This window comes from Oncorhynchus gorbuscha, linkage group LG06 (genome assembly GCF_021184085.1).
Source record: "Oncorhynchus gorbuscha isolate QuinsamMale2020 ecotype Even-year linkage group LG06, OgorEven_v1.0, whole genome shotgun sequence".
Lineage (NCBI taxonomy): Eukaryota > Metazoa > Chordata > Actinopteri > Salmoniformes > Salmonidae > Oncorhynchus > Oncorhynchus gorbuscha.
The window spans coordinates 1,016,965-1,043,187 of record NC_060178.1 but is presented as its reverse complement, the minus strand read 5'-3'; the positions used below and the strand labels follow the sequence as shown (position 1 = coordinate 1,043,187).

The 26,223-nt window shown below is 45.4% G+C and overlaps 1 protein-coding gene across 1 annotated transcript in view; it reads left to right on the top strand.

Moving 5' to 3' along the window:
• Positions 1–1,299: 1,299 nt before the first annotated feature.
• The window catches only part of lrrc61 (leucine rich repeat containing 61), a 164,175-nt gene continuing 139,251 nt past the window's right edge, over positions 1,300–26,223 (top strand). The window contains exons 1-5 of the mRNA XM_046352059.1: positions 1,300–1,926; positions 20,399–20,497; positions 20,769–20,915; positions 21,216–21,276; positions 24,353–24,438. Coding sequence (XP_046208015.1) covers positions 1,893–1,926; positions 20,399–20,497; positions 20,769–20,915; positions 21,216–21,276; positions 24,353–24,438 — 427 coding nt within the window. The 5' untranslated portion in view covers positions 1,300–1,892. The remainder of the gene's footprint in view (positions 1,927–20,398; positions 20,498–20,768; positions 20,916–21,215; positions 21,277–24,352; positions 24,439–26,223) is intronic.

Below are 26,223 nucleotides of genomic sequence, written 5' to 3'. Positions count from 1 at the left end.
GGGTAGCCTAGTGGTTAGAATGTAGAGGCGTTAGGGTAGCCTAGTGGTTAGAGTGTAGAGGCGTCAGGGTAGCCTAGTGGTTAGAGTGTAGGGGAGGCAGGTAGTCTAATGGTTAGAGTGGAGGGGTGGCAGGGTAGCCTAGTGGTTAGAGTGGAGGGGCGGCAGGGTAGCCTAGTGGTTAGAGTGGAGGGGCGGCAGGGTAGCCTAGTGGTTAGAGTGGAGGGGCGGCAGGGTAGCCTAGTGGTTAGAGTGGAGGGGCAGCAGGGTAGCCTAGTGGTTAGAGTGGAGGGGCGGCAGGGTAGCCTAGTGGTTAGAGTGGAGGGGTGGCAGGGTAGCCTAGTGGTTAGAGTGTAGGGGCAGCAGGTAGCCTAGTGGTTAGAGTGGAGAGGCGGCAGGTAGCCTAGTGGTTAGAGTGTAGGGGAGGTAGGTATCCTAGTGGTTAGAGTGTAGGGGCAGCAGGTAGCCTAGTGGTTAGAGTGTAGGGGAGGTAGGTATCCTAGTGGTTAGAGTGTAGAGGCGGCAGGGTAGTCTAGTGGTTAGAGTGGAGGGGCGGCAGGGTAGCCTAGTGGTTAGAGTGGAGAGGCGGCAGGTAGCCTAGTGGTTAGAGTGTAGGGGAGGTAGGTATCCTAGTGGTTAGAGTGTAGAGGCGGCAGGGTAGTCTAGTGGTTAGAGTGGAGGGGCGGCAGGGTATCCTAGTGGTTAGAGTGGAGGGGCGGCAGGGTAGCCTAGTGGTTAGAGTGGAGGGGCGGCAGGGTAGCCTAGTGGTTAGAGTGGAGGGGCGGCAGGGTAGCCTAGTGGTAAGAGTGGTGGACTAGTAACCGGAAGGTTGCATATTCAAAACTCCCGAGCTGGTAAGCCTGTCGTTCTGACCCTGAACAGGCAGTTAACCCACTGTTCCTAGGCCGTCATTGAAAATAAGAATTTGTTCTTAACTGACTTGCCTTGTTAAATAAAGGTAAAAAAATATATATATATATATTTTTCAGACGTAAATATTGTTCCCGTTTCATCTGCAGAAAGGCTCAATTGTATTTTCCCCGTGTATTAGTAATAATAATATAATATAATATTATTATTATTATTATTATATTATTATTATTAGTAGAAAGAGGATACGTAGCCTCGTTTTTCTAGTTCCTAAACACAGCCGCGGTGAAATGACAGCTTTGTTCGTATATGATAGCTACGTTACCGTAACAAACCAAACCGCGCATGTCTTCCGGGAGTCATCTTTAAGGGTGCGTTAGTAAATCAAGGCGTTTCGCCCCGGCCGCCCCGGCTGAGGAGTAAGGTTTGGTCCCAGCGTGCTGACCGCAACGGCAGCGGCCCAATTCAATGTTAATTGTCTAAAATGACCTAGCTACTTCTAGACACAAGTGATAGAAATACTTCTGAACACGTTGACCATTTTACTCACCCAGCAGAGCTGCTTCGGTTGTTTATGTAATCTAGAGAGTTGGTGACTGTATTTGTGCTGCAGGCAATCATTTACATCATTTTTTTTTTGCCGATGTTTAATTGATCCCGGTCACATTGAACCGGCGTTGCGCATTCATAAATTCAACAGTTATTCTGCTCCCTGGTACCCAGAAGCTCTGGTCGGACTGGACAGAGGGATTTCAGGTCAACAATGACATTTTTCTTCTCGTTTTTGGGACACAGTAATATAGTTTGTTGTGGCTCGCTTCGGTTTTTAACTGAGTAGCAACGTTTTGCGGAATCATTTGCTTCCAACAAGTGTGCAAAATTAGGCATCATGTTAGCCCACCGTGCTAGCTAGCTAATCCCGTAGCTACCTGCACTGGACAGATGACAATTTCACTCCAAATTCTCAAAGAAATCACTATCCCAGTTCTATGTTCAGTACATGAGCTAACTAACCTAACTATAAAATGATGGATTCAAAGAGAGACATGAAAGATCAAGGTAAGTTCATAGCTAGATGGTTGTTTTAGCTTGTTGCTTGGCTAACAATAACAAGAGCAACAGTAGCCTGCTGCCTGGACATCCACTTGATAACGTTATGCTACTGCACAATCATCTGATAAACCCGGCTCAATTAACATCATTTCTAACCATAACGGATAGCAAACAACGTTTATCTTCCTTAAGGTTAGTTGATTATTATGCCATATCTGTATACAGTATCATATTCATCCACAGTCACTCATTCATAATTCATAAATTGCTCTGTATTTGTTCTGTATAAGCTACAATGAAATCATGTCATTATTTTCCCCGAGACAGAATTGTAGTCATCACTCTTTTTTTTTGGGTGACAAACAACCATTGATTTCAAAGCTTAATAACAAACCATACATCTCTATTCACAAGGACTACTTTAAAATGTCCACTGATAACGTTACAAAGATTCATTTAGTGGAAGGACTGTGCAAATGTAGACTTTGATAACAGAATTATGGTAAAATCTCCCGCAGGTTTTTATGCCATCACGTTTTTATGCCACCATGCTCTGAATTAAGATTCAAAGATATCTGCAGAAAGAATGGGGTATCAGCTATGACCTGCCACCTTGAGTTTGAACAAATCTCTTTTGGTTATTGAGTGAAGTGGATTTGCACCTGGTAATGGAATTACATCATGGGTCCCTGATCTGTACTGCACAATGGACTAGTAACCGAAACGTTGCTAGATCAAATCCCTGAGTTGACAAGGTACAAATCTGTCGTTCTGCCCCTGAACAGGCAGCTAACCCACTGTTCCTAGGCCGTCATTGAAAATAAGTATTTGTTCTTAACTGACTTGCCTAGTTAAATGAAGGTAAAATAAAAATGTTTCACATGTTTGGACATCATAGTGCAGACTACAATAGAGTTTAGTTTACTACAGCACATACTGTACTTTTCTTTTCATTCCTGTACTCTACTTAAGTGATAATGCTGAAGAAGCCAGTGTTTGGAGGATATATTGGCACGGGTATTATTAGGCTGAAGTTGAGGGCCAGCTAACCTTGCCAATATATCCTCCAAACACTGGCTTTGAGGGCATTATCACTTTTATACAACAGGTTACCAACATATTCAAATAATGATTTACATAATTTCATTAAACATGAACATTAATGTGATTAATTAATTAATTCCATTTCATCTAGCTACACAAGCCGGAAGGTCAAATCAAATGTATTTATATAGCCCTTCGTACATCAGCTGATATCTCAAAGTGCTGTACAGAAACCCAGCCTAAAACTCCAAACAGCAAGCAATGCAGCTGTAGAAGCACGGTGGCTAGGAAAAACTCCCTAGAAAGGCCAAAACCTAGGAAGAAACCTAGAGAGGAACCAGTTTATGTGGGGTGGCCAGTCCTCTTCTGGCTGTGCCGGGTGGAGATTATAACAGAACGTGGCCAAGATGTTCAAATGTTCATAAATGACCAGCATGGTTGAATAATAGTAAGGCAGAACAGTTGAAACTGGAGTAGCAGCACGGCCAGGTGGACTGGGGACAGCAAGGAGTCATCATGTCAGGTAGTCCTGGGGCATGGTCCTAGGGCTCAGGTCAGGTCGTTCATTCTATTGGTTCGGTTGCCAGAGCAACCGTTCATTCTAAATGTTCCATCGCCATACTCGCTGGCAACATTCTTATCCCTTGCTTGCTAGCTAGCCAACTACGGCTTACTCAGTCACGTCAAAAAGTGCAGCCAGAATAACAGCAAAGTATTTGCATTTGTTTAAGCTGTTTTTCTAGGGACATTTATTTGGATACATCCATAACAATGAGCTAATGAGGTGCGATTTCATCAGGACACTGTAGTTCAGAGGAGCTAGCCAACAACACCTCTAACACAATCACTTCAAACTAAGGCTGGAAAGACGTCAAATGAAGCACAGCTAGTTTGACATTTTTTCAATTCACATTTATTTGAATATATCCATAAAAATGATGCCAGCTGATTCATGATTTTGACTAGCTGAGAAACGCTCCCTGCCTGTGTCTCGTCCCAACTCACGACACATTCATTACTATGGGACAGCTGGAATGTTGCAAATGTCAGAGAGACAAACAGCAAGGTTTATACAAATGTCCGCTGTTGAAAACTAAATGTTAGTCTAAAAGAAATGTGAGATAATGTCTCGATGCTTTTTATAGTGGAGACCAAGTTTATACATTTCCTGGCTGGACTGATGAGACCGTGGATTGTTCAGTCAGATGGATCAGAGTAAACAGGCATTTTAACATCGTAGATTTAGCCGGTGGTAACTTGTGAAACAGACACTGTCTGGAATGCGTTTTTTTAACCAATCAGCTCTACTCACTGTACAGTACTGTACTCTACTCTACTCAAATCAAATTTATTTATATAGCCCTTCGTACATCAGCTGATATCTCAAAGTGCTGTACAGAAACCCAGCCTAAAACCCCAAACAGCAAGCAATGCAGCTGTAGAAGCACGGTGGCTAGGAAAAACTCCCTAGAAAGGCCAAAACCTAGAGAGGAACTAGGCTATGTGGGGTGGCCAGTCCTCTTCTGGCTGTGCCGGGTGGAGATTATAACATGGCCAAGATGTTCAAATGTTCATAAATGACCAGCATGGTCAAATAATAATAATCACAGGCAGAACAGTTGAAACTGGAGCAGCAGCACGGCCAGGTGGACTGGGGACAGCAAGGAGTCATCATGCCAGGTAGTCCTGAGGCATGGTCCTAGGGCTCAGGTCCTCAGAGAGAGAAAGAGAGAATTAGAGAGAGCATACTTAAATTCACACAGGACACCGGATAGGACAGAAGTACTCCAGATATAACAAACTGACCCTAGCCCCCCGACACAAACTACTGCAGCATAAATACTGGAGGCTGAGCAGGAGGGGTCAGGAGACACTATGGCCCCATCCGATGATACCCCCGGACAGGGCCAAACAGGAAGGATATAACCCCACCCACTTTGCCAAAGCACAGCCCCCACACCACTAGAGGGAAATCTTCAACCACCAACTTACCATCCTGAGACGAGGCCGAGTATAGCCCACAAAGATCTCTGCCACGGCACAACCCAAGGGGGGGCGCCAACTCTATTGTGCTTTACTTACTGTACTGTCCAAACTTGTGAAACATACGTCTATGATAGGTCCAGATATGGTCCGGTCCGTCTGTGGACGTTAACATCAAGGTCAGGGTGGAATGACTGAATTTCAAATACTTTTCAACGTCCATGGAAGTGCGGTGTCGGTAGGTGCTCAGTGGTTGAGGATGCTGACTAAGGCCACAGGGAGAGGTGACATTATAATGGAAGAGTGAGAGATTAAGGCAGAGAGAGGTTGTCTAGACACAGATTGTTTTACTACCAGACAACAGAGAGAAAAGAACAGATACTGTGCCTTCAAAAGGTATTCACACCCTTTGACTTTTTCAACATTTTAATGAATTTTAAATGGATATAAAATTTATGTTGTGTCACTGGCCTACACAATAGCCCATAATGTCAAAGTGGAATTATGTTTTTAGAAATTGACAAATGAATACAAAATTAAAAGCAGGGATGTCTTAAGTCAATACGTATTCAACCCATTTTGTTATGGAAAGCCTCAATAAGTTCAGGAGTCAGAATTTACTTAGTCACATGTTGCTTGGACTCTGTGCACAATAATAGTGGTCGTGTCCGAATATCCATACTAGCGTACTACATACATAAACTGAATACCCATACTAGCGTACTGAATACCCATACTAGCGTACTACATACATAAACTGAATACCCATACTAGCGTACTGAATACCCATACTAGCGTACTACATACATAAACTGAATACCCATACTAGCGTACTGAATACCCATACTAGCGTACTGAATACCCATACTAGCGTAGTACACACATAAACTGAATACCCATACTAGCGTAGTACACACATAAACTGAATACCCATACTAGCGTACGACATACATAAACTGAATACCCATACTAGCGTACTACATACATAAACTGAATACCCATACTAGCGTAGTACATACATAAACTGAATACCCATACTAGCGTAGTACATACATAAACTGAATACCCATACTAGCGTACTGAATACCCATACTAGCGTAGTACACACATAAACTGAATACCCATACTAGCGTACTGAATACCCATACTAGCGTAGTACATACATAAACTGAATACCCATACTAGCGTACTACATACATAAACTGAATACCCATACTAGCGTAGTACATACATAAACTGAATACCCATACTAGCGTAGGACATACATAAACTGAATACCCATACTAGCGTAGGACATACATAAACTGAATACCCATACTAGCGTACGACATACATAAACTGAATACCCATACTAGCGTAGTACATACATGAACTGAATACCCATACTAGCGTAGGACATACATAAGACATACTGTTTAGCCGTTTTGTAAACAGTATGAAGTATACCGACTGGCTAAGTAGGTGGGGCCAAGTGCATGTAGATTTTTCCAAATTCAACAAACTAAACCAATCCATATCAAATGGACTGATTAACATCAATAACAAAGCCACGTCCCCAGGTCCCGGTGCCGACATATTTCAGAAATCTAAAGGTGGTTTAGTGTTTAGTTTAAAATCTCTGACTAAGGCCAATAGAACAATAAAAGGAGGGTAAAAATAAAAAACGCAATACTCAGGATCTTCTTAAGGAGAACAAAAATTACTTGGCCTACATTTGAAAACCACAGAAGCTTCGGGCATCTTCCCAATTAACTAGCCTAGGTTTGTTGTTTGGTTACTTGAAGAAAACCAGGGCCTATCACTCGCAGCCATCTCTTCCAATGCATTGTGGGAAAGTGTGCATCTAATTCTACTAGATCAGTGGTTCCCAAACTTTTTATAGTCCCGTACCCCTTCAAACATTCAACCTCCAGCTGCGTACCCCCTCTAGCACCAGGGTCAGCTGTACCCCCTCTAGCACCAGGGTCAGCTGTACCCCCTCTAGCACCAGGGTCAGCACACTCTCAAATGTTGATTTTTGCCATCATTGTAAGCCTGCCACACACACTATACAATACACTCATTCTTATGTTTAATAAATGTGAGTTTTTCACAACCTGGCTCGCGGGAAGTTTTTTATATTTATTTTATTTCACCTTTATTTAACCAGGTAGGCTAGTTGAGAACACCTTTATTTAACCAGGTAGGCTAGTTGAGAATATCTTCTCATTTACAACTGTGACCTGGCCAAGATAAAGCAAAGCAGTGCGATACAAACAACAACACAGTTACACATGGAATAAACAAACATACAGTCAATAATACAGTAGAAAAATTGGAAAGTCTATATACAGTGTGTGCAAATGGCATGAGGTAGGCAATAAATAGGCCATAGTAGCGAAGTAATTACAATTTAGCAAATTAACACTGGAGTGATAGATGTGCAGATGATTATGTGCGAGTAGAAATTCTGGTGTGCAAAATAGCAGAAAAGTAAATGAAAACAATTATGGGGAGGAGGTAGGCGGATTTGGTGGGCTATTTACAGATGGGCTATGTACAGCTGCAGCGATCGGTTAGCTGCTCGGATAGCTGATATTTAAAGTTAGTGAGGGAAATATAAGTCTCCAGCTTCAGCGATTTTTGCAATTCGTTCCAGTCATTGGCAGCAGAGAACTGGAAGGAAAGGCGGCCAAAGGAGGTGTTTACATTGGCTCGTTATTTTCAGTAGTTCCAAAACATCTGATTTTGCAGAGAGCCAAATCAATTTACAGAAATACTCATAATAAACATTGATAAAAGATACAAGTGTTATGCATGGAATTTTAGATGCACTTCTCCTTAATGCAACCGCTGCGTCAGATTTCAAAAACACTTTACGGAAAAAGCACACCATGCAATAATCTGAGTACAGCGCTCAGAGACCAAAATATCCGCCATGTGTAGTCAACAGAAGTCAGAAATGGCCTTATAAATATTCACTTACCTTTGATCTTCATCAGAATGCACTCCCAGGAATCCCAGTTCCACAAATGTTTGGTTTGTTCAATAAAGTCCATTTATGTCCATCAAATACCTCCTTTTTGTTCGTGCTTTTAGCCCAGTAATCAAAATTCATGAGGCGCGATCACTAGGTGCAGATGAAAAGTAAAAAAGTTCCATTACAGTCCGTTAGAAACATGTCAAACGATGTATAGAATCAATCTTTAGGATGTTTTTAACATAAATCTTCAATAATGTTACAACTGGAGAATTCCTTTCTTTAGAATTGCAATGGAATGCAAGCTAATGCTCACGTGCGTGGTCAGCTCATGCCTTTCTGGCAGACCTCTGACTCAATCCCCTCTCATTACCCCCTCCTTCACAGTAGAAGCATCAAACAAGGTTCTAAAGACTGACATCTAGTGGAAGCCTTAGGAAGTGCAATATGACCCCATAGACACGGTGTATTCGATAGGCAATGAGTTGAAAAACTACAAACCTCAGATTTCCCACTTCCTGGTGGGTTTTTCTCTCAGGCTTTTGCCTGCCATATGAGTTCTGTTATACTCAGACATCATTCAAACAGTTTTAGAAACATCAGTGTTTTCTATCCAAATCTACTAATTATATGCATATTCTAGCTTTTATGGCTGAGTAGCAGGCAGTTTAATTTGGGCATGCTATTCATCCAAAATTCCCAATGCTGCCCCCTACCCTAGAGAAGTTAACACAGTGTCCAAAGAAGGGCCAGATGTATACAGAATGGTGTCGTCTACATACAGGTGGATCGGGGAGTCACCTGCAGCAAGAGCGACATCGTTGTTATATACAGAGAAAAGAGTCGGCCGAGAATTGAAACCTGTGGTACCCCCATAGAGACTGCCAGAGGTCTGGACAACAGGCCCTCCGATTTGGCACTGTCTGAGAAGTAGTTAGTGATCCAGGCGAGGCAGTAATTTGAGAAATCAAGGCTGTTGAGTCTGCCGATATGAATGCAGTGATTGACCAAGGTCGAAAGCCTTGGCCAGGTCGATGTACTGTGCAATCACCTTCAATCTTTTATTGATGGCGGTTATGATATCGTTTAGTACCTTGAGCATGGCTGAGGTGCACCCGTGACCAGCTCGGAAACCGGATTGCACATCAGAGAAGGTACGGTGGGATTCGAAATGGTCAGTGATCTGTTTATTAACTTGTCTTTCAAAGACTTTAAAAAGGCAGGGTAGGATGGATATAGGTCTATAACAGTTTGGGTCTAGAGTGTCACCCCCTTTGAAGAGAGGGATGACCGCGGCAGCTTTCCAATCTTTAGGGATCTCAGACGATACGAAAGAGAGTTTGAACAGAATGGTAATAGGGGTTGCAACCATGGCGGCGGATAATTTTAGAAAGAGAGGGTCCAGATTGTCTAGCCCAGCTGATTTGTACGGGTCCAGGTTTTGCAGCTCTTTCAGTGACAAAGAGCTCTTATAGGACCAGGACACAAGTAACAATATAATAAATAATTTTGGTCATTATTTAACCATCTTACATATAAAACCTTATTTGTTCATCGACAATTGTGAATAACTCACCTCAGGTTAATGAGAAGTGTGTGCTTGAAAGGATGCACAGAACTCTGCAATGTTGGGTTGTATTGGAGAGTCTCAGTCTTAAATCATTTTCCACACCGGTACCGAGGCAATGTGGAGGCTATATACAGGGGGCACCGGTACCGAGTCAGTCTGCAGGTTAGTTGAGGTAATTGGTACATTTAGGTAGGGGTGAAGTGACTATGCATAGATAATAAACAGCGAGTAGCAGCAGTTTACAAAAGGAAGGGGGTGGGGGGGGGTCAATGTAAATTGTCCGGTGGCGATTTTATTAATTGAAACGATTATGTTAGGTCTCCACCAAACCACAATAAGCACAGCCATTTTCCAGCAAAATATAGCATTCACAAAAAGCATAAATAAAGATAAAATGATTCACTAGTTCCAAAAACATGAAGTGATTTTGCATAGCCACATCGTTTCAACAGAAATACTCATCATAAATGTAGATGATAAATCAAGTTATACACATGGAATTATAGATATACCCACTCCTTAATGCAACAGCTGTGTCAGATTTCAAAAAAAGTTTACGGAAAAAGCAACCCATGCAATAATCTGAGACTGCGCTCAGAACAGTAGCCAAATTAGCCTCCATGTTGGAGTCAACAGAAACCAAAAAATACATGATAAATGTTTCCTTACCTTTTGAGGAACTTCATCAGAATGCAGTCCTAGAAATTCCAGGTCCACAATAAATGCTTGATTTTGTTCGAAAATGTCCGTTTTATTTATGTCCAATTAGCTACTTTGGTTAGCGGGTTTGGTAAACAATTCCAAAGTCACAATAATGTGATGAAATGTCCAGAAGTTCCGTAACAGTCAGTAGAAACATGTCAAACGATGTACAGAAACAATCTTTAGAATGCTGTATACATATATCTTGAATAACGTTTTCTTCCACTTTGACATTGAGTATTGTGTGTAGATCGTTGACAAAAAAGAACAAAATACATTTTAATCCCACTTTGTAACAAAACAAAGTGTGGAAAAAGTCAAGGGTGCTTTTTGAAGGCACTGTATGAGCTGAACATAACAGTAAGCTAGTGGAAGGGAGGACAGTAGCAGGTGACCCAACTGTGGCTTATGGTTTCCCATTGTAGCCAAATAGTTGCAGTAATTTTGTTTTTTGATAATTCCCTTAACAACTTGGCAACAGAATTATGAGTTTTAAGCACTTAATAATGAATAAACAAAATTGGTATCAGTAAAATCACTATAACTAATTGGTAGATCTACCATTACTTGTTACTTCTGTGAACTTTCCCTCCTCATGAGGGACAAAAATGTGAAAATATCTTAAAGATGTGAGTTTTTGGTAACGGATGCACAAAGCAATATTTCTTAAACATACTGAAGGTTGTGTTGATATTGATATAAAGTGTTGATATTAGTTGACTGGGGTCTTTAAGGGAACTACAAATGTTGCTCATGCGCACAGTGCAATAGCACTACAAAAACATCCTTCTTCAGACACCCACATACAGGTCCAAAATCACTGTTACGGGTATCGTCTCATGCAAGACAAAGGAAATCTCCTCAGCTGTTCATGTGGGAAAGCCTACGTAGAACAAACACAAATACATTTAAAACAATGCATTGCGGAACACACAGCTCAATCAGGTGTAAGAACACGGACTATCCAGTAGCAGCTCACTTTGTTGATGCTAACCATCCCATCTCCTCCCTAAAAAATACAGCCATTGAGCATGTTGCTCTACCAAGGACGGGTAACATCGAGATCCTACTACTAGACCTCCCCGACAGAGATGGCCGACCTCACTTCTAGTCCTCAGGAAACTTTGCAGTGTTTTGTTATGTATTATTTCTTTGTTAACCCAGAAAATCTGAAGTGTTATTAAAAGGGGTGGCAGGGTAGCCTAGTGGTTAGAGTGTAGAGGTGGCAGGGTAGCCTAGTGGTTAGAGTGTAGAGGTGGCAGGTAGCCTAGTGGTTAGAGTGTAGAGGAGGCAGGGTAGCCTAGTGGTTAGAGTGTTAGCCTAGTGGTTAGAGTGTAGAGGAGGCAGGGTAGCCTAGTGGTTAGAGTGTAGGGGTGGCAGGGTAGCCTAGTGGTTAGAGTGTAGAGGAGGCAGGGTAGCCTAGTGGTTAGAGTGTAGAGGAGGCAGGGTAGCCTAGTGGTTAGAGTGTAGAGGTGGCAGGGTAGTCTAGTGGTTAGAGTGTAGAGGTGGCAGGGTAGCCTAGTGGTTAGAGTGTAGAGGAGGCAGGGTAGCCTAGTGGTTAGAGTGTAGAGGAGGCAGGGTAGCCTAGTGGTTAGAGTGTAGGGGTGGCAGGGTAGCCTAGTGGTTAGAGTGTAGAGGAGGCAGGGTAGCCTAGTGGTTAGAGTGTAGAGGCGGCAGGGTAGCCTAGTGGTTAGAGTGTAGAGGAGGCAGGGTAGCCTAGTGGTTAGAGTGTAGGGGTGGCAGGGTAGCCTAGTGGTTAGAGTGTAGAGGAGGCAGGGTAGTCTAGTGGTTAGAGTGTAGGGGTGGCAGGGTAGCCTAGTGGTTAGAGTGGAGGGGCGGCAGGTAGCCTAGTGGTTAGAGTGTAGAGGAGGCAGGGTAGCCTAGTGGTTAGAGTGTAGAGGAGGCAGGGTAGCCTAGTGGTTAGAGTGTAGAGGAGGCAGGGTAGCCTAGTGGTTAGAGTGTAGAGGAGGCAGGGTAGCCTAGTGGTTAGAGTGTAGAGGAGGCAGGGTAGCCTAGTGGTTAGAGTGTAGAGGAGGCAGGTAGCCTAGTGGTTAGAGTGTAGAGGAGGCAGGGTAGCCTAGTGGTTAGAGTGTAGAGGAGGCAGGGTAGCCTAGTGGTTAGAGTGTAGAGGTGGCAGGGTAGTCTAGTGGTTAGAGTGTAGAGGTGGCAGGGTAGCCTAGTGGTTAGAGTGTAGAGGAGGCAGGGTAGCCTAGTGGTTAGAGTGTAGAGGAGGCAGGGTAGCCTAGTGGTTAGAGTGTAGAGGTGGCAGGGTAGCCTAGTGGTTAGAGTGTAGAGGTGGCAGGGTAGCCTAGTGGTTAGAGTGTAGAGGTGGCAGGGTAGCCTAGTGGTTAGAGTGTAGAGGAGGCAGGGTAGCCTAGTGGTTAGAGTGTAGAGGTGGCAGGGTAGCCTAGTGGTTAGAGTGTAGGGGTGGCAGGGTAGCCTAGTGGTTAGAGTGTAGAGGAGGCAGGGTAGTCTAGTGGTTAGAGTGTAGGGGTGGCAGGGTAGCCTAGTGGTTAGAGTGGAGGGGCGGCAGGTAGCCTAGTGGTTAGAGTGTAGAGGAGGCAGGGTAGCCTAGTGGTTAGAGTGTAGAGGAGGCAGGGTAGCCTAGTGGTTAGAGTGTAGAGGAGGCAGGGTAGCCTAGTGGTTAGAGTGTAGAGGAGGCAGGGTAGCCTAGTGGTTAGAGTGTAGAGGAGGCAGGGTAGCCTAGTGGTTAGAGTGTAGAGGAGGCAGGGTAGCCTAGTGGTTAGAGTGTAGAGGTGGCAGGGTAGTCTAGTGGTTAGAGTGTAGAGGTGGCAGGGTAGCCTAGTGGTTAGAGTGTAGAGGAGGCAGGGTAGCCTAGTGGTTAGAGTGTAGAGGAGGCAGGGTAGCCTAGTGGTTAGAGTGTAGAGGTGGCAGGGTAGCCTAGTGGTTAGAGTGTAGAGGTGGCAGGGTAGCCTAGTGGTTAGAGTGTAGAGGTGGCAGGGTAGCCTAGTGGTTAGAGTGTAGAGGAGGCAGGGTAGCCTAGTGGTTAGAGTGTAGAGGTGGCAGGGTAGCCTAGTGGTTAGAGTGTAGAGGTGGCAGGGTAGCCTAGTGGTTAGAGTGTAGAGGTGGCAGGGTAGCCTAGTGGTTAGAGTGTAGAGGAGGCAGGGTAGCCTAGTGGTTAGGGTGTAGAGGTGGCAGGGTAGCCTAGTGGTTAGAGTGTAGAGGCGGCAGGGTAGCCTAGTGGTTAGAGTGTAGAGGTGGCAGGGTAGCCTAGTGGTTAGAGTGTAGAGGAGGCAGGGTAGCCTAGTGGTTAGAGTGTAGAGGAGGCAGGGTAGCCTAGTGGTTAGAGTGTAGAGGTGGCAGGGTAGCCTAGTGGTTAGAGTGTAGAGGCGGCAGGGTAGCCTAGTGGTTAGAGTGTAGAGGTGGCAGGGTAGCCTAGTGGTTAGAGTGTAGAGGAGGCAGGGTAGCCTAGTGGTTAGAGTGTAGAGGAGGCAGGGTAGCCTAGTGGTTAGAGTGTAGAGGTGGCAGGGTAGCCTAGTGGTTAGAGTGTAGAGGAGGCAGGGTAGCCTAGTAGTTAGAGTGTAGAGGTGGCAGGGTAGCCTAGTGGTTAGAGTGTAGAGGAGGCAGGGTAGCCTAGTGGTTAGAGTGTAGAGGAGGCAGGTAGCCTAGTGGATAGAGTGTAGAGGAGGCAGGTAGCCTAGTGGTTAGAGTGTAGAGGTGGCAGGGTAGCCTAGTGGTTAGAGTGTAGAGGCGGCAGGGTAGCCTAGTGGTTAGAGTGTAGAGGAGACAGGGTAGCCTAGTGGATAGAGTGTAGAGGTGGCAGGGTAGCCTAGTGGATAGAGTGTAGAGGAGACAGGTAGCCTAGTGGTTAGAGTGTAGAGGTGGCAGGGTAGCCTAGTGGTTAGAGTGTAGAGGTGGCAGGGTAGCCTAGTGGTTAGAGTGTAGAGGTGGCAGGGTAGCCTAGTGGTTAGAGTGTAGAGGAGACAGGTAGCCTAGTGGTTAGAGTGTAGAGGCGGCAGGGTAGCCTAGTGGTTAGAGTGTAGAGGTGGCAGGGTAGCCTAGTGGTTAGAGTGTAGAGGAGGCAGGGTAGCCTAGTGGTTAGAGTGTAGAGGAGGCAGGGTAGCCTAGTGGTTAGAGTGTAGAGGTGGCAGGGTAGCCTAGTGGTTAGAGTGTAGAGGAGGCAGGGTAGCCTAGTGGTTAGAGTGTAGAGGTGGCAGGGTAGCCTAGTGGTTAGAGTGTAGAGGAGACAGGGTAGCCTAGTGGTTAGAGTGTAGAGGAGACAGGGTAGCCTAGTGGTTAGAGTGTAGAGGAGACAGGGTAGCCTAGTGGTTAGAGTGTAGAGGAGACAGGGTAGCCTAGTGGATAGAGTGTAGAGGTGGCAGGGTAGCCTAGTGGTTAGAGTGTAGAGGTGGCAGGGTAGCCTAGTGGATAGAGTGTAGAGGAGGCAGGGTAGCCTAGTGGTTAGAGTGTAGAGGTGGCAGGGTAGCCTAGTGGATAGAGTGTAGAGGTGGCAGGGTAGCCTAGTGGTTAGAGTGTAGAGGTGGCAGGGTAGCCTAGTGGTTAGAGTGTAGAGGTGGCAGGGTAGCCTAGTGGTTAGAGTGTAGAGGTGGCAGGGTAGCCTAGTGGTTAGAGTGTAGAGGCGGCAGGGTAGCCTAGTGGTTAGAGTGTAGAGGAGACAGGGTAGTCTAGTGGTTAGAGTGTAGAGGAGACAGGGTAGCCTAGTGGTTAGAGTGTAGAGGAGACAGGGTAGCCTAGTGGATAGAGTGTAGAGGTGGCAGGGTAGCCTAGTGGTTAGAGTGTAGAGGTGGCAGGGTAGCCTAGTGGATAGAGTGTAGAGGAGGCAGGGTAGCCTAGTGGTTAGAGTGTAGAGGTGGCAGGGTAGCCTAGTGGATAGAGTGTAGAGGAGGCAGGGTAGCCTAGTGGTTAGAGTGTAGAGGTGGCAGGGTAGCCTAGTGGTTAGAGTGTAGAGGTGGCAGGGTAGCCTAGTGGTTAGAGTGTAGAGGTGGCAGGGTAGTCTAGTGGTTAGAGTGTAGAGGAGGCAGGGTAGCCTAGTGGTTAGAGTGTAGAGGTGGCAGGGTAGTCTAGTGGTTAGAGTGTAGAGGTGGCAGGGTAGTCTAGTGGTTAGAGTGTAGAGGAGGCAGGGTAGCCTAGTGGTTAGAGTGTAGAGGAGGCAGGGTAGTCTAGTGGTTAGAGTGTAGAGGTGGCAGGGTAGTCTAGTGGTTAGAGTGTAGAGGAGGCAGGGTAGCCTAGTGGTTAGAGTGTAGAGGAGGCAGGGTAGTCTAGTGGTTAGAGTGTAGAGGAGACAGGGTAGCCTAGTGGATAGAGTGTAGAGGAGACAGGGTAGCCTAGTGGTTAGAGTGTAGAGGTGGCAGGGTAGCCTAGTGGTTAGAGTGTAGAGGTGGCAGGGTAGCCTAGTGGTTAGAGTGTAGAGGTGGCAGGGTAGCCTAGTGGATAGAGTGTAGAGGAGACAGGGTAGCCTAGTGGTTAGAGTGTAGAGGTGGCAGGGTAGCCTAGTGGTTAGAGTGTAGAGGTGGCAGGGTAGCCTAGTGGTTAGAGTGTAGAGGTGGCAGGGTAGCCTAGTGGTTAGAGTGTAGAGGTGGCAGGGTAGCCTAGTGGATAGAGTGTAGAGGAGACAGGGTAGCCTAGTGGTTAGAGTGTAGAGGAGGCAGGGTAGTCTAGTGGTTAGAGTGTAGAGGAGGCAGGGTAGCCTAGTGGTTAGAGTGTAGAGGTGGCAGGGTAGCCTAGTGGTTAGAGTGTAGAGGTGGCAGGGTAGCCTAGTGGATAGAGTGTAGAGGAGACAGGGTAGCCTAGTGGTTAGAGTGTAGAGGAGGCAGGGTAGTCTAGTGGTTAGAGTGTAGAGGAGGCAGGGTAGCCTAGTGGTTAGAGTGTAGAGGAGGCAGGGTAGTCTAGTGGTTAGAGTGTAGAGGAGGCAGGTAGCCTAGTGGTTAGAGTGTAGAGGTGGCAGGGTAGTCTAGTGGTTAGAGTGTAGAGGAGGCAGGGTAGCCTAGTGGTTAGAGTGTGGAGGCGGCAGGGTAGCCTAGTGGTTAGAGTGTGGAGGCGGCAGGGTAGCCTAGTGGTTAGAGTGTAGAGGTGGCAGGGTAGCCTAGTGGTTAGAGTGTAGAGGTGGCAGGGTAGCCTAGTGGTTAGAGTGTAGAGGTGGCAGGTAGCCTAGTGGTTAGAGTGTAGGGGAGGCAGGGTAGCCTAGTGGTTAGAGTGTGGAGGCGGCAGGGTAGCCTAGTGGTTAGAGTGTAGGGGAGGCAGGGTAGCCTAGTGGTTAGAGTGTAGAGGTGGCAGGTAGCCTAGTGGTTAGAATGTAGAGGTGGCAGGGTAGCCTAGTGGTTAGAATGTAGAGGTGGCAGGGTAGCCTAGTGGTTAGAGTGTGGAGGCGGCAGGGTAGCCTAGTGGTTAGAGTGTAGAGGTGGCAGGTAGCCTAGTGGTTAGAGTGTAGAGGCGGCAGGGTAGCCTAGTGGTTAGAGTGTAGAGGCGGCAGGGTAGCCTAGTGGTTAGAGTGTAGAGGCGGCAGGGTAGCCTAGTGGTTAGAGTGTAGAGGCGGCAGGGTAGCCTAGTGGTTAGAGTGTAGAGGCGGCAGGGTAGCCTAGTGGTTAGAGTGTAGAGGTGGCAGGGTAGCCTAGTGGTTAGAATGTAGAGGTGGCAGGGTAGCCTAGTGGTTAGAATGTAGAGGTGGCAGGGTAGCCTAGTGGTTAGAATGTAGAGGTGGCAGGGTAGCCTAGTGGTTAGAGTGTGGAGGCGGCAGGGTAGCCTAGTGGTTAGAGTGTGGAGGCGGCAGGGTAGCCTAGTGGTTAGAGTGTGGAGGCGGCAGGGTAGCCTAGTGGTTAGAGTGTGGAGGCGGCAGGGTAGCCTGTGGTTAGAGTGTGGAGGAGGCAGGGTAGCCTAGTGGTTAGAGTGTGGAGGAGGCAGGGTAGCCTAGTGGTTAGAGTGTGGAGGAGGCAGGGTAGCCTAGTGGTTAGAGTGTGGAGGCGGCAGGGTAGCCTAGTGGTTAGAGCGTTGGACGAGTAACCGGAAGGTTGCAAGTTCAAATCCCCGAGCTGACAAGGTACAAATCTGTCGTTCTGCCCCTGAACAGGCAGTTAACCCACTGTTCCTAGGCCGTCATTGAAAATAAGAATTTGTTCTTAACTGACTTGCCTAGTTAAATAAAGGTAAAATAAAATACAGCCGAGAAGAACTATTGGATATCGGAGCGACGTCAAATTACCAGCACTGCGACCAGGAATACGACTTTGCCGAAGCGGATCCTTTGTCCAAACCACCCAGGGCATTTGAACTGCTTCCAGAGGCAAAGCAACGTTGCTGCAGAAGAGTGAGACGGAGCGGCCTTCTGGTCAGACTTTGGAGGCGCACACCACCCACTACTTCCGAGTATATTACTCGCTAATAATGTCCAGTCTCTAGATAACAAGGTAGATGAAATTAGGCCCAGGGTTGCTTTCCAGAGAGACATCAGGGATTGTATTATTCTCTGTTTCATGGAAACATGGCTCTGGAGACATGCTGTCGGAGTCGGTACAGCCACCGGGATTCTTTGTGCTTCGCGCTGACAGAAATAAACATCTCTCCGGAAAGAAGAAGGGCGGGGGTGTATGTTTCATGATTAACGACTCATGGTGTAATTGTAACAACATACAGGAACTCAAGACCTCTTGTTCACCTGACCTAGAATACCTCAATCAAATGCCGACTGTATTATCCCCCAAGATAATTCTCGTTGGTTATTGTCACAGCCGTGTATATCCCTCAAGCCGATGCCACAACGACCCTCAAGGAACCTCCCTGGTCTCTATGTATGTAAACTGGAAACCATATATCTTGAGGGTGCATTTATTGTTGCTGGGGATTTTAACAAAGCAAATTAGAGAACAAGGCTACCTAAATTCTATCAGCATATTGATTGTAGCACTCACGCAGGCAAAACACAGGATCACTGTTCCTCTAACTTCCGTGATGATTACAAGGCCCTCCTTTTGGCAAATCTGACTACGACTCATTTTGCACCTCCATTCCTATAGGTAGAAACTCAAACCCTGGTCTGACCAATCGGAATCCATGCTTCAAGATTGTTTTGATCACATGGACTGGGACATGTTCCGGGTAGCCTCAGAGAATAATATTGATTTATAAGCTGATTCGGTGAGTGAGTTTATAAGTAACACTGAAACATTCATAAGAGCGCCAGCTGTTCCAGACGACTGTGTGATCACTCTCTCCGTAACCGTTGTGGCTAAGACCTTTAAACATGTCAACATTCACAAGGCCGCAGGACATACGGATTACCAGGACGTGTATTGCGAGCATGTGCTGACCTACTGGCAAGTGTCTTCACTGACATTTTCAACCTCTCCCTGTCCGAGTCTGTAATACCAACATGTTTCAAGCAGACCACCATAGTCCCTGTGCCCAAGAACACTAAGGTAACCAAATGACTACCGACACGTAGCACTCACATCTGTGTCCGTGAAGTGCTTTGAAAGTCTGGTCATGGCTCACAACACCATTATTCCAGAAACCCTAGATCCACTACAATTTGCTTACAGTTCCACAGATGATGCAATCTCTATTGCACTCCACACTGCCCTTTCACACCTGGAACAAAGGAACACATATGTGAGAATGCTATTCATTGACTACAGCTCAGCGTTCACCACCATAGTGCCCTCGAAGCTCATCAATAAGCTAAGGACCCTGGGACTAAACACCACCCTTTGCAACTGGATCCTGGACTTCCTGATGGGCCGCCCCCCAGGTGGTAAGGGTAGGAAATACAGTCATGGCCAAAAGTTTTGAGAATGACACAAATCTACATTTTCACATAGTCTGTTGCCTCAGTTGGTATGATGGCAATTTGCATATACTCCAGAATGTTATGAAGAGTGATCAGATGAATTGCAGTTAATTGCAAAGTCCCCCAGAGAAGGGTCAACACGACAAAAATGTACTCTGCATCAACTTCATGTAATTGTCAATAAAAGCCTTTGACACTTCAGTATTCCATAGTAACATCTGACAAAATTATCTAAAGACACTGAAGCAGCAAACTTTGTGGAAATTAATAATTGTGTCATTCTCAAAACATTTGGCCATGACTTTACATTCAACACGGGGTTCCCTCAGGGGTGCGTGCTCAGTCCCCTCCTGTACTCCCTGTTCACTCATTACTTCATGGCCAGGCACGACTCCAACACCATCATCAAGAGAGATCTGGCTGTGTGGTGTCAGGACAACAACCTTTCTCTCTACGTGGTCAAGACAAAGGAGATGATTGTAGACTACAGGAAAAGAAGGACCGAGCACGCCCCCATTCTCATCGATGGTGCTGTAGTGGAGCAGGTTGAGCGCTTCAATATCTCTGTTCACATCGCCAACAAACTTTCATGGTCCAAACACACTAATACAGTCAGCAAAGCCTATTCCCCATCAGGAGACTGAAAAGATTTGTCATGGGTCCTCAGATCCTCAATGTTCTACAGCTGCGACATCGTGATAATCCTGACTGGTTGCTTCACTACCTGGTATGGCAATTGCTCGTCCTCTGACCGCAAGGCACTACAGAGGGTAGTGCATATGGCCCAGTATATCACTGGGGCCAAGCTTCCTGCCATCCAGGGCCTCTTTACCAGGTGTTGTCAGAGGAAGGCCCTAACAATTGTCAGACTCGAGCCACCCAAGTCATAGACTGTTCTCTCTGCTACCACACGACAAGCGGTACCGGAGTGCAAACGGCTTCATAACAGCTTCTACCCCCAATCCACTCTGAAAAGCTAATCAAAGGGCTACCCAGACTATTTGCATTGTATTTTCCACTGCTGCTACTCTATCTATGCATAGTCACTTTAATAACTCTACATGTACATATTACCTCGACTAACCGGTGCCCCCGCACATGGACTTTGTACCGATACTCCCTGTATAAAGCCTCGCTATTGTTATTTTACAGCTGCTGTTTCATTATTTGTTACTTTTATTTCTTTACTTAACTCTTATTTTTCGTAAAATTGTATTGTTGGTTAAGGGCTTGAAAGTAAGCATTTCACTAAGGGTCTACTGTTGTATTCAGCATTTCACTAAGGGTCTACCTGTTGTATTCGGCATTTCACTAAGGGTCTACCTGTTGTATTCGGCATTTCACTAAGGGTCTACCTGTTGTATTCAGCATTTCACTAAGGGTCTACCTGTTGTATTCAGCATTTCAGTTGTGTATCCAACTGAGTTTTATCTTCTTCTTCTCCTCCTTTATATCCCAGAAACCGAGAGGGTCTCCAAGGTGACAGCTGTGCTGCTGAAGTCCCGGACAGGAGAGTTTGATCTGGAATCTATTCTGTTCCTGAAGCTCCGAGGTCTCGGTAAAATCAGATTACATCATTGTCACCTTGTAATCTAGCCAGAACCAGACGCTAGATAGAAGAGTTTGTTGTTGTCGTCGTACTTTTTGTTCTCTAGAATAGCACAAGTCTCTCCAGCTTCATCTTGGCTGCTTCACGTCATGAGCTTGTTGCCAACTTGATATTGTAGCTTCTTTGTAAGCCTTTTCGTTTTAACACGTGGTGGTGTGTTATGTGTGTTTTCCAGGATAAGCTGATTGTGAAGGTTTTGTAATCATTTTTTGTTCTCCAGGGATTTATGATCTAGGCTGTATCGGGGACTGTATAAATCTGGAGAGACTGGATCTGTCTGGTAACAACATCACGAACCTGGCTCCACTCTCTTCTCTGAGACTATTACAGATACTCAATGTGTCAGCCAACAGGATCTCTAACTTAGGTACAGAGTTTTACAATACACGACTGCATGTGAAACTGTCACGGGATGCGTTCGTTCACTGTTTCCATTGTGCTGTTACAATACCGATATAGTACAAGTCGAGTGTGACGGTGTGGAAATGTCAGGTTGGTGGTCCGCTGTGATGGTAATCTTTAAAGATGAAATCCACATCAGGGGAAACAGCTGGTCGCCTTTTGTTTTTGTTTACGAACTGAGCTGTTGTAATATCCCAAACGAACATGGCGGTTTCTTCAGTAACGATTCCAGCTTTAAATGTTTTCATGTTTTGTCTGCTTCCAGAAGACATTTCCTGCTGTGACAGTTTACAGAGCCTAAATGTGGCTGGGAACCTCATATCCAGGTAAATATGTATTTACTATTTACAGTACTGTGAGAACGGTGTAGGCCTGATAAGTGTAGGCCTGATAATACCAGGTCTAATACCAGGTCTAATACCAGTGTAGGTCTAATAACAGGTCTAATACCAGTGTAGGTCTAATAACAGGTCTAATACCAGTGTAGGTCTAATAACAGGTCTAATACCAGTGTAGGTCTAATAACAGGTCTAATACCAGTGTAGGTCTAATAACAGGTCTAATACCAGTGTAGGTCTAATAACAGGTCTAATACCAGTGTAGGTCTAATAACAGGTCTAATACCAGTGTAGGTCTAATTACAGGTCTAATAACAGGTCTAATACCAGTGTAGGTCTAATAACAGGTCTAATACCAGTGTAGGTCTAATTACAGGTCTAATTACAGGTCTAATTACATGTCTAATACCAGTGTTGGTCTAATTACACTACACGTCTTATGACAGGTCTTATAACAGGTCTAATACCAGTCTAGGTCTAATAACAGGTCTTATAACAGGTCTAATACCAGTGTAGGTCTAATAACAGGTGTCTTGTCTTGTAACAGGTCTAATACCAGGTCTAATACCAGGTCTAATTTTTATTTCACCTTTATTTAACCAGGTAGGCTAGTTGAGAACAGGTTCTCATTTGCAACTGCGACCTGTCCAAGATAAAGCATAGCAGTGTGAACAGACAACACAGAGTTACACATGGAGTAAACAATAAACAAGTCAATAACACAGTAGAAAAAAAAGGGGAGTCTATATACATTGTGTGCAAAAGGCATGAGGAGGTAGGCGAATAATTACAATTTAGCAGATTAACACTGGAGTGATAAATGATCAGATGGTCATGTGCAGGTAGAGATATTGGTGTGCAAAAGAGCAGAAAAGTAAATAAATAAAAACAGTGTGGGGATGAGGTAGGTAAAATTGGGTGGGCTATTTACTGATAGACTATGTACAGCTGCAGCTATCGGTTAGCTGCTCAGATAGCACATGTTTGAAGTTGGTGAGGGAGATAAAAGTCTCCAACTTCAGCGATTTTTGCAATTCGTTCCGGTCACAGGCAGCAGAGAACTGGAATGAAAGGTGGCCAAATGAGGTGTTGGCTTTGGGGATGATCAGTGAGATACACCTGCTGGAGCGAGTGCTACGGGTGGGTGTTGCCATCGTGACCAGTGAACTGAGATAAGGCGGAGCTTTACCTAGCATGGACTTGTAGATGACCTGGAGCCAGTGGGTCTGGTGACGAATATGTAGCGAGGGCCAGCCGACTAGAGCATACAGGTCGCAGTGGTGGGTGGTATAAGGTGCTTTAGTAACAAAACGGATGGCACTGTGATAAACTGCATCCAGTTTGCTGAGTAGAGTATTGGAGGCTATTTTGTAGATAACATCGCCGAAGTCGAGGATCGGTAGGATAGTCAGTTTTACCAGGGTAAGTTTGGCGGCGTGAGTGAAGGAAGCTTTGTTGCGAAATAGAAAGCTGATTCTAGATTTGATTTTGGATTGGAGATGTTTGATATGAGTCTGGAAGGAGAGTTTGCAGTCGAGCCAGACACCTAGGTACTTATAGATGTCCACATATTCTAGGTCGGAACCATCCAGGGTGGTGATGCTAGTCGGGCGTGCGGGTGCAAGCAGCGAACGGTTGAAAAGCATGCATTTGGTTTTACTAGCGTTTAAGAGCAGTTGGAGGCCACGGAAGGAGTTTTGTATGGCACAGAGTCCAAGGAATGGTCAGAAGTATACAGTATGGTGTCTGCGTAGAGGTGGATCAGGGAATCTCCCGCAGCAAGAGCAACATCATTGATATATACAGAGAAAAGAGTCGGCCCGAGAATTGAACCCTGTGGCACCCCCATAGAGACTGCCAGAGGACCGGACAACATGCCCTCCGATTTGACACACTGAACTCTGTCTGAAAAGTAGTTGGTGAACCAGGCAAGGCAGTCATTAGAAAAACTGAGGCTACTGAGTCTGCCGATAAGAATATGGTGATTGACAGAGTCGAAAACCTTGGCCAGGTCGATGAAGACGGCTGCACAGTACTGTCTTTTATCGATGGCGATTATGATATCGTTTAGTACCTTGAGCGTGGCTGAGGTGCACCCGTGACCGGCTCGGAAACCAGATTGCACAGCGGAGAAGGTACGGTGGGATTCGAGATGGCCAGTGATCTGTTTGTTGACTTGGCTTTCGAAGACCTTAGATAGGCAGGGTAGAATGGATAATGGTCTGTAACATTTTGGTTCCAGGGTGTATCCCCCTTTGAAGAGGGGGATGACCGTGGCAGCTTTCCAGTCCTTGGGGATCTCAGACGATATGAAAGAGGTTGAACAGGCTAGTAATAGGGGTTGCGACAATGGCGGCGGATAGTTTCAGAAATAGAGGGTCCAGATTGTCAAGCCCAGCTGATTTGTACGGGTCCAGGTTTTGCAGCTTTCAGAACATCTGCTATATGGATTTGGGTAAAGGAGAAGCTGGGGAGGCTTGGGCGAGTAGCTGTTGGCCGAGGTTGGAGTAGCCAGGAGGAAGGCATGGCCAACCGTTGAGAAATGCTTGTTGAAGTTTTTGATTATCATGGATTTATCGGTGGTGATTGTGTTACCTAGCCTCAGTGCAGTGGGCAGCTGGGAGGAGGTGCTCTTGTTCTCCATGGACTTTACAGTGTCCCAGAACTTTTTGGAGTTAGAGCTACAGGATGCAAATTTCTGCTTGAAAAAGCTGGCCTTTGCTTTCCTGACTGACTGCGTGTATTGGTTCCTGACTTCCCTGAACAGTTGCATATCGCGGGGAGTATTCGATGCTACTGCAGTCCGCCACAGGATGTTTTTGTGCTGGTCGAGGGCAGTCAGGTCTGGAGTGAACCAGGGGCTATATCTGTTCTTAGTTCTGCATTTTTTTGAACGGAGCATGTTTATCTAATAACAGTGCAGGTCTAATAACAGCTCCATAACAGTGTAGGTGCACATTCTTGCAATGTGAATGGTATAGTTGAGCATCATTCATTGTCTTAAAACCTCTTGCTTTAGAATGGTCAGTCTGGAGGCTTTTTGTTTGTTTTTAATCATCAACAGTATTGACAACATCCACTGCCTTCAGTCTTTGAGGAAGCTGGAGAATATCCGCCTGAAAGACAACACCTATAATTACACCAACCCAGGTGAGTCTTTCCATTACATTTAGATGGTTTAAAAAAATTAAATATTAACTAATACGACATCATCTTGTAGGGTTTATAGACTGACATCCTCTGGTTGGGTTTATAGACTGACATCCACTGGTTGGGTTTATAGACTGACATCATCTGGTTCTGTTTATAGACTGACATCATCTGGTCGCGTTTATAGACTGACATCATCTGGTCGCGTTTATAGACTGACATCATCTGGTCGCGTTTATAGACTGACATCATCTGGTCGGGTTTATAGACTGACATCATCTGGTCGGGTTTATAGACTGACATCATCTGGTCTTGTTTATAGACTGACATCATCTGGTTCTGTTTATAGACTGACATCATCTGGTCGGATTTATAGACTGACATCATCTGGTCGGATTTATAGACTGACATCATCTGGTAGGGTTTATAGACTGACATCATCTGGTAGGGTTTATAGACTGACGTCATCTGGTCCTGTTTATAGAGTGACGTCATCTGGTCGGGTTTATAGACTGACGTCATCTGGTCCGGTTTATAGAGTGACATCATCTGGTCGCGTTTATAGACTGACATCATCTGGTCGGGTTTATAGACTGACATCATCTGGTCGGGTTTATAGACTGACATCTTCTGGTCGGGTTTATAGACTGACATCTTCTGGTAGGGTTTATAGACTGACATCATCTGGTTCTGTTTATAGACTGACATCATCTGGTCGGATTTATAGACTGACATCATCTGGTCGGATTTATAGACTGACATCATCTGGTTCTGTTTATAGACTGGCATCATCTGGTTCTGTTTATAGACTGACATCATCTGGTAGGGTTTATAGACTGACATCATCTGGTAGGGATTATAGACTGACATCATCTGGTAGGGATTATAGACTGACATCATCTGGTCCTGTTTATAGACTGACATCATCTGGTCGGGTTTATAGACTGACGTCATCTGGTCCTGTTTATAGACTGGCGTCATCTGGTCGGGTTTATAGACTGACGTCATCTGGTCCTGTTTATAGAGTGACGTCATCTGGTCCTGTTTATAGAGTGACGTCATCTGGTCCTGTTTATAGAGTGACGTCATCTGGTCCTGTTTATAGACTGACATCATCTGGTTCTGTTTATAGACTGACATCATCTGGTTCTGTTTATAGACTGACATCATCTGGTTCTGTTTATAGACTGACATCATCTGGTTCTGTTTATAGACTGACATCATCTGGTTGCGTTTATAGACTGACATCATCTGGTCGCGTTTATAGACTGACATAATCTGGTAGGGTTTATATACTGAAATCATCTGGTTCTGTTTATAGACTGACATCATCTGGTCTTGTTTATAGACTAACATCATCTGGTCCTGTTTATAGAGTGACATCATCTGGTCGGGTTTGTAGAGTGACATCATCTGGTCGGGTTTGTAGACTGACATCATCTGGTCGGGTTTGTAGACTGACATCATCTGGTCGGGTTTATAGACTGACATCCTCTGGTTCTGTTTATAGACTGACATCATCTGGTTCTGTTTATAGACTGACATCATCTGGTCTTGTTTATAGACTGACATCATCTGGTCTTGTTTATAGACTGACATCATCTGGTCCTGTTTATAGAGTGACATCATCTGGTCCTGTTTATAGAGTGACATCATCTGGTCTTGTTTATAGAGTGACATCATCTGGTCAGGTTTGTAGACTGACATCATCTGGTTCTGTTTATAGACTGACATCATCTGGTCGCGTTTATAGACTGACATCATCTGGTCGCATTTATAGACTGA